This window comes from Antedon mediterranea, chromosome 7, assembly GCF_964355755.1.
Source record: "Antedon mediterranea chromosome 7, ecAntMedi1.1, whole genome shotgun sequence".
Taxonomy (NCBI): Eukaryota; Metazoa; Echinodermata; class Crinoidea; order Comatulida; family Antedonidae; genus Antedon; species Antedon mediterranea.
This window is the reverse complement of record NC_092676.1, coordinates 20,444,812-20,452,681: the sequence shown is the minus strand read 5'-3', so window position 1 is coordinate 20,452,681 and position 7,870 is coordinate 20,444,812. Positions and strand designations below refer to the sequence as shown.

At 32.3% G+C, this 7,870-nt stretch overlaps 2 protein-coding genes across 2 annotated transcripts; one reads left to right on the top strand and one right to left on the bottom strand.

Moving 5' to 3' along the window:
- Positions 1-208: 208 nt before the first annotated feature.
- Positions 209-5,299, bottom strand: LOC140054271 (phosducin-like protein 3). Its single transcript, XM_072099196.1, has 6 exons — positions 5,117-5,299; positions 4,218-4,342; positions 3,340-3,454; positions 2,792-2,925; positions 2,320-2,396; positions 209-1,872 (listed from the first exon to the last, which is right to left on the bottom strand). The coding sequence occupies exons 1-6, from the start codon at positions 5,186-5,188 to the stop codon at positions 1,769-1,771; spliced, it is 627 nt and encodes a 208-aa protein (XP_071955297.1). The 5' UTR covers positions 5,189-5,299; the 3' UTR covers positions 209-1,768.
- An 80-nt stretch (positions 5,300-5,379) lies between these two features.
- Positions 5,380-7,781, top strand: LOC140055756 (ER membrane protein complex subunit 10-like). Its single transcript, XM_072101154.1, has 7 exons — positions 5,380-5,461; positions 5,727-5,790; positions 5,953-6,071; positions 6,310-6,426; positions 6,545-6,726; positions 7,080-7,176; positions 7,295-7,781. Exons 1-7 carry the CDS (start codon positions 5,381-5,383, stop codon positions 7,361-7,363), a joined length of 729 nt encoding a protein of 242 aa, XP_071957255.1. The 5' UTR covers position 5,380; the 3' UTR covers positions 7,364-7,781.
- Positions 7,782-7,870: the final 89 nt, after the last annotated feature.

Genomic DNA, 7,870 nt, shown 5'->3' with positions numbered 1-7,870 from the left:
AATATTTCTAAAGGTAGTGGTATTAAATCGATAATACCACAAAACAATAGCAATTACGTATGTTTTACCGGGTAGAATTCTAATACTGTATACAATATCGTATTAATACTGTAATACTGTGAATATTCAAGAATATACACACCCGATCACCTATATTTTCATGGCCTAACTATTACATAATTTAATACAAATAATGAATACAAAGATGTTATGTTTATCAGGTGCTTTATTTTACTAATAAGGATAACAGCCTTCTTATAAAATAATAATATGCCTATTATTGTTAGATTTCCGCATGTAACAAAAGTTAACTACAGTTGACTGTGAAACGTGAGTACTGTACTATTAATAGCCTATGAAACTGTTCATGTTGTAAGAACAATCTGATATCATAAATGAATATTAATTATATTAGTAGCAGGCCTACTTGTATGATGAACCGGTTATAGCAGTGCCCTACTTACTAGAATTAAAAGATAGTTTCCCAATTTTTTTTTTTTACAATTATATGCCTCAAATAAATGGAAAACTCTTTAATTCAATTCAAAATAAACATTTATTTCCTTCAAACAACAATGCAACGAAATAATAAGGTTTAAAAAAAAAGAAAATGTAACATACAAATCATAAAAGAATCAGATAATCATAAAAGAATGTCACAATTTCAGTTCCGATAAATGTCAGTGTAATAAAAATAGAAAGCAAAAGAAGGTGGCAAGCCTGAGTGGGAGGAGCCATAAGGTTCGAAACAAAACATGATTACAAACATAACACAAACCCTCCCCTACTCACCAGCACACAGACCAAACAGTCAAGATTTATATGTGAATGATAATATTTACTGAAATATAATATTAAAGAAAAGATTAACCTAAATCTTCCTTCAATACATAATATATTCAAGTCGGACAACCTAGCTCTACGCATTTTTTATTTTCATTTCAGTATTATATATCATCAAAGATTGAATAAATTAATTTCATTATGTAATTATTTTTAAATCTTTAAAGTTATATTCTGTGTGGGCGATTTTTGTTTGTCTCACACCATGCTACATGTGACCAGGAAATTGTTTTCCAATTACAACTCCCTAATGTATGGTGACTATTGTGTTATATGTGTGTGTGTGTGAGAGAACTTTGATTGGCTATAGGTGGCAGTATCACTGTTTCTGGTAAAAAAAAAAGTACAATACTGTAAATTGCACAATAGTGATGTCCCATATCTATTTTTGTACCATTTATAAACTTCTATAATGAAAACTATATTCGGAGAGAGAGGGCTCACTACTTGATATTTTGGTCCATGTTAAAAGAATAGGGCATCTAAGTAAGTCAGATTTTAATATAATAGCTTTTGTCACCATATACATTTTTCTGAAAAGCAATAGGCATGTTTTGTAAGTATATACCTACAACAAAGCATTCAGGATGACAACTTGTAGACACTATCGTGCTAACAAACAAGCAAGCACTATGCTTAGCAAAATTATATTTTGCCAAGTTAAAAACATGATCTTGGATATAATATAGACCAACAGGTAGGATCTGTAGGAACACGTGTAAAGTGTTATTTCAATCCATTGTACGGTTTAAAAGCCTTTAGTAACAAAAAGGATTGCATTTTAGTATGACACGCACATAGCAGGGAGTTGTACTTATTTTACAACTCCCTGCTCATACATTCTCAGTGATCAAGCAGTATATATATAAAACATATACGCATTAAAACATTTAGTACAAGTACAGCTTTCCAGTGTTTCTTCCCATCAATAATCCTCTTCATCACTACTGTCGCTGGTTTTTGATCTTCTTGCAAAGCCAAAAATGCTCTTATTTTCTACTGGTTGAACATCACCAAGTTGAATTACACCTTTAAAAAATATGAATAAATATAATTATATGCTATTCAGACAGACACGCATCACATTTGATTATTAGTTAAAATGAAATGAGGATAGTAATTAAAATATTTGTAGATGCATACAAACATAGCACAGTACTATTTAGGACAACCACTGACCCATTAACTAGCTATAATAATAATACATAATAGCGACCCATCAACGTCCATGGAGCTGTTGAGTGTAAAAGTTATTCTGTGCACATAAACATATAAGCATGTGCAGAATGCTGTTAGTACGTTGTCTTTGTTGAACATCCTCTATCTTAAAATGTTTGTTATGATGGAAAATAAAGGTTGATTTATATACTGTACACTATAGTATATATAGTTGTGTGGAGTAAAATGCAGTTATTAACAAAAGCAATAGAAGAGATATTATGGTGAACTATAATATCTGTATGTTAATGCTATTACCTGATTTAGCTATTCTTCTTTCTAGTAGTTCTGTTGTAAAGTCATCAGTGTTTCCTAAATCTTCAAACCCTACTAATCTGAAAAAATAAAAATAAACATACTATGAATTTCTACTGTTAATATACACAATTGATGATAGATATTACATAGACTACTGTATTACAACACATGTGACGTAATGCATTACCATCCAAAGTTTCTGATGATTTGATTTGATGATCTGACTTAACTTTGGATTTGTATTGTTATACAGGGGATTTTATTTTGAAGGATTTGGAAATAGGGAGGGGGTGGCGCACAGGACCTAACAATAGTGAAAAGAAGTGCAAGAGTTTACTTTGATGTCCTATCTTTTGCATTACAATTTTCAAAACTAGAACCTTGTCATGATAATTTCTCAACAAAGTTTTGTACACTTTCCATTGAAAAAATAAGACATCTCAGGCCAGGCTGTGTAATGTTCTTTACTTACCGGTCAATAACTATGCCATCTCGAAAGCATATTACAGTAGGTAAAACTTGGACCTTCAGTTTCCCTACAAAAAACTTTGCTTTGTTAACATCAACTTTGCAAAATTTGGTCTGGAAATGCTTTTCAGATAAAGTCTAAAAAAACAAATCATGCAAGTTTAGTTGCGAACAGCGGACACAAAATTATGTCTACAATTTATTATTAAAAGTCTAGAAGATGAAATAATAACCATTTTTATAGAAATTGGGATAAATATACATGAGGACTAAATTGTAATGGTATGCTTTTTCCTTACATTATATCATGATTTCTGGTGTTTTTAAATTGTCGATCGTTAAATTTAGAGGGGTCCGATAGATTTCTGGATTTTTTTTATTGTCGATTGTTAAATTTACAGGGGTCCGACAGAGTTGTAACGGCAGATTACATTTTTAGCATGAGAAGGCGATGCAAATTATTTGACGAAACCGGACAAGAGAAGGTGTGAAAGACGGTTAAGATAGAATACCTGGGAAGAAAGAGTGATTGTACTGAAAATCACAAACTACCTTAAGATGTTTATCAAAAATTGCACATCGACGGAAATCTTCATGATAGAAGTGGATTACCACATGCCTCTCGTTGGTGGTAACTTCTAATATATCTTTCTCTTTTACTATTTCACTGAAAAAAAAAATTATTTGAAAAATATATTACAATGCCTCACCAAGTAAGTGGAATAGTTCTGTATCACCACTAATATAATTAGTGGTTGAGTAGAGTTTTGTTACGTAGCGGTTAATACAGCACTGTATTCAGTAATTGTTGATTGTTTATGTTAAGCGTGGTTCCCACTAGCGACGCAACACAAGGACGTAACGCAACACAAGTGAATTGACCAATCACAAGCGATGGCTTATTCGCTTGTGATTGCTAACTGTCTATAACTTCGCTTGTCATTGGTTAAAACGCTTGCGTTGCGTTTACGTCCTTGCGTTACGTTCTAGTGGGAACCAAGCTTAAGTGGGTGATACACAAAAAGGCCAAAACACAGACAAGTGGTAACAGTAAGCGGAAAATCAATAACATAGAATCTGTATCTAACCTGGAAACTGACTGTCCGCATTGTGTGTAAATGGTCAAAAGGAACATAGATTCTATATTATTTATTATCGTTACCCTCCGTGTGTCTGTGTAAATTGGCCTTTTTTTTGGAGGGGGGGGGGGGATGGTGTAAATGAATGATTTGCATGTTTGGTTTGAAAAATAAGAGGTCATTGTTTTTTTTAATCAGCTGTCAGCACTATTTAAAAAAATAAAAACCTGTAATTGATGCCGTACACTGTTGGTTGTTAGAATACAAGATTGAAGAATATATTTTTAGTGGGTGATTCCATTTTATCAGCAGGTAGCAAACAAGTTTAATTACTTATATGGCATTATATACCTATACTTTCCATAGTCTTTTTCTTTGAGGTTCTGAAATTGTTGCACTTGTTCTTTTAATTCAGACAACCTTGCTTCTCTTATATAACTTGGGAGCTCTTCATTCTCCAGTTCATCTAGTAATTTCTGTAAAGACAATCGGCATAATAACATTTTAGACATCTGAACTATAAATTGTGGAGAAGTTTAAAAGAAGTGTTGATTTCATGAATTAATTATTTTATGTTTTTACTCAATTGTTCTTAAGAATGGTTCCATGACAGTTCCGAAACGTCAATCTTTTTTGTCATTAAATTTTATATTTCATTTAAAAAAATAAATGATAAATGAATGGTTAATAAAATGTACACAATTTTCCCCAAATTTAAAGCTGTTACTAACTCTTTCTGCCTGACCTATCAAAAAATCCCACAGCTGTTTATTATTGATAATAAATAATATATTGGGGCCTTGTTTTGCCTAATTTAAATAACAATATCACGGTGGATGCATTTGTTTTTCACTTCACTGAATCCTGATTTTTTTTATATGATTTAATAATGATGACCAAACAAAACAATAAACATGATAAAAAAATCAAATTTATTTATCATTTTCCTTAAATTAGTAAATATAGATGATTAAGAGACAACAATGAAATTAAGTTTGGGCAAGCTAGGCTGATGATGGGCGGTATTCCTGCTTAGCCGAACTACTAGTCTATGCCTAGTTAGGCCACGCCTGCCTAGCCTAGGCCTAGGCCTATCCCACATTCGGCGACTAGAGTAGGAGTCCAGCCTAGGCCTAGCCTAGCCCTAGGATATATCGCGTCGGGAGAATGAGCGCTTTAACCTAAATTGTGCAATATATTGATACTTCGAAACAGTTCAGTGAATACAACATTAAACACTTATACTGTACCTCTTCTGCTAATGTTTCGTCTTCAAGTATTTCTTCTGCCTTTTTCGCTGAAGTCGGTACAACGTCTGCCATCTTCAAAATGTTTTCCAAAATGTTGCTATCGTCCTCTTGGGATAAAATTGATAAAATGTACGAATCTGTATAATATTAATATAGCGTTTAACATCTACAATGTACGGGGAGACCATATGTACGATTTAAGATAAATATCCACTTACGCGTTTTATTGTAGAAAAAATAGAGGGCAGTATTTAAGAAAAGAAAATGGAGATTTCCTTGCGGAATTTTGCTCTTCATTTATTTTGTTTGCAAGCATTTCTTTACACGTTTGTATTTAGCAAAAAAGTATGTAAATGCTTTACTATTCACTATACTATAATATATGTGTTTATTAAGATTTTCGTAATACACAGATAGTTTTAGGCCTACGTCGTAGTCTACTACGGTCTAGGACTAGGCCTAGGCTCTCTCTGTATAAAAATAAGAAAGGAGGGCAGTCGCCGAGTCGGATTGCTTAATGCTTGTGGTGTCAATATGTAGGCCACAGAAGGGGCCTAGGTTACTTTTTGGTTTGCGCAATAATGATACCATATATACCTTTTATTCCCAGGTTTCAGTTGATGATCCAGTTGTTGGTGGTCTAAGTTTACCGCTTGAACACAGCTTTGAATCAGGTTTGAAAATGTGTTCCATATTTTTATAATTAAATTATTAATAATTATATATTAATTATTATATGGATGCTCTCTTGATGAATATGTTATAATTATTGTATTGAACATTCCCATAACTACTACAGAATTTTATACATATTTAATTGAATCTTTACTTTACAGGTCCCGATGCAGTATTTACGAGACGTGCCAGTATACACTTTCGTTCTCCGCTTAAAATGGGACCCGGAACAATTACTCATTCCATTCCATTAACTTCTGCGGAGCAAGGAAAACTAAAAGTAAATTTTTATACAGAACTTTAAATTGAAACATATAGTGCACTTCTCAAAAATACAAAACCTTTTAAACTATGGGATGAATTAAAATGACACTTTACTCATATAAAATTAGGACCCATACCCAATACATATTTATATTTTCCGTCCAATATTGTTTTGTGAATAAACATACAAATTTAATTTATGTCGGAATAAACAGTTAAATTTTTAGTATTTTCATTCTGTTTCTATTTTGCAGGCTCTCGCTAAAAAGGGTGGCTTTTATAGAGTTAGAGTACCTACACATTTATCTGAATCCTTTGATGAAGATGACTTCTCAGAGGCCAACGATTATGTCTACACTTTCACAAAAGCGGTAAGTACCTTGAATAAATCCCATTCTTTTCTGTAGTTGATTGATTGGTCTATCTTTATATACTATTGTACATACATTTTATTCAGTCAATTCCATATTATATTATGTTTTTACATAGTGTTCTTTAGTTGAGTCGCATATCAGCGATGACATCACAATCCATGCTGACCAATCTGGAAATGTTTTAAGCGTGATCATAAGTCCAGCACAAGGAACATGTCAAGGCAATACCGTCAGCAGTAGCTCGCTCACTGATTTCAACTCAACTGTTACATTGTCACTTACTGTATCAGGACCTGTGTAAGTTTTCTGGATTAAAGCTCTGTCTACACTATCAAACTAGTTTGTCATGTGCTCAAATATATGATAGTGATATGACATCATCATGGGTACATCACTTTTTTTTTTCTCGCATAAAATTTGATAGTGTGGAAGCGTTAGAAGTGCCTAGAACAATATTAACTTCTAGAGGCATGCAGAGATGTTTTAATAGGCCTAAGGTAGTATACAAGATAGCATAGCTTTAAGCCTATACCATCTAACCAAAGAATTAAAAATATTCTTTTGCCTAACCTACCCTCACTAGTATTATGCAATCACAGTAAAATAAATATAACTTAAGATTTATACAAATAATTATTATTGTTTTACAGACCAGACACACAAACTTTTGTACAAAAGTTAGAAGATGAAAAACTACTAAAGGCCAAAGGTGGTGGAGCAGATAATAGGTCATTTCTGGCTAAATATGTAAGTACTATGCTGTAGTGTACAACACAATAAATAAAAGATAATGATAATAGTGCATGCTTTTGTATAGTGCAATGTGAAGGGCCTACATTTACGTACTGTATATATTCTTTTACAGTGGATGTACATAGTTCCTATTGTATTATTTATGATGGTAACTGGTGGAGGAGAGCAAGGCAGAGGATGACCAATTAGAACAATAATCTCTTGACCTAATTTTTACAATAAGTTAACATCAACTTTTATACGGGTGTATACAATAAAAAATGAAGTTGTTTAAAGCAAAATAGTAATGATAATAATTTGTGGAGTGCAATTCAAATTATGCTGTTAACTGAAAGACTGGTTTGGAAGTTTCTATACAAAAAATAAACAGAAATTAATTCCCTTGATTAGGACAGCTTTTTCGTTTAGTAAACATTAACTAAAAACGGCTTGTTAGTTTGTGCAGAACATAGAGTTAACAAACTATACTAAACGATAAAGTTTCTTGAATATGCCAATTAGGACCATACACATTAGTATATAACTACCATGTATGTAAATGTGAAAACATTTTTTATAAGGTTTTCACCACAAAACAAATAAAAAGAAAAAAAACTTGGGATATTATCGTCTTTATTGTGAAATGGAGTTTACAAAACCAAGCATTCTGTACACATGTTCTCATTCACAAAAATCTCAAGTCAAAATC

Coding starts and splice junctions, on each gene's coding strand:
- LOC140054271 (XM_072099196.1), bottom strand. CDS start 5,188: ATGGCAGACGTTGTACCGACTTCAGCGAAAAAGGCAGAAGAAATACTT. Junction 3,455..4,217: donor AAAGACTATGGAAAGTATAG/GTATATAATGCC, acceptor TTTTTTTTTCAG/TGAAATAGTAAAAGAGAAAG. Junction 1,873..2,319: donor AAGAAGAATAGCTAAATCAG/GTAATAGCATTA, acceptor TATTTTTTAAAG/GTGTAATTCAACTTGGTGAT.
- LOC140055756 (XM_072101154.1), top strand. CDS start 5,381: ATGGAGATTTCCTTGCGGAATTTTGCTCTTCATTTATTTTGTTTGCAA. Junction 5,791..5,952: donor TGAACACAGCTTTGAATCAG/GTTTGAAAATGT, acceptor TTTACTTTACAG/GTCCCGATGCAGTATTTACG. Junction 7,177..7,294: donor GGTCATTTCTGGCTAAATAT/GTAAGTACTATG, acceptor ATTCTTTTACAG/TGGATGTACATAGTTCCTAT.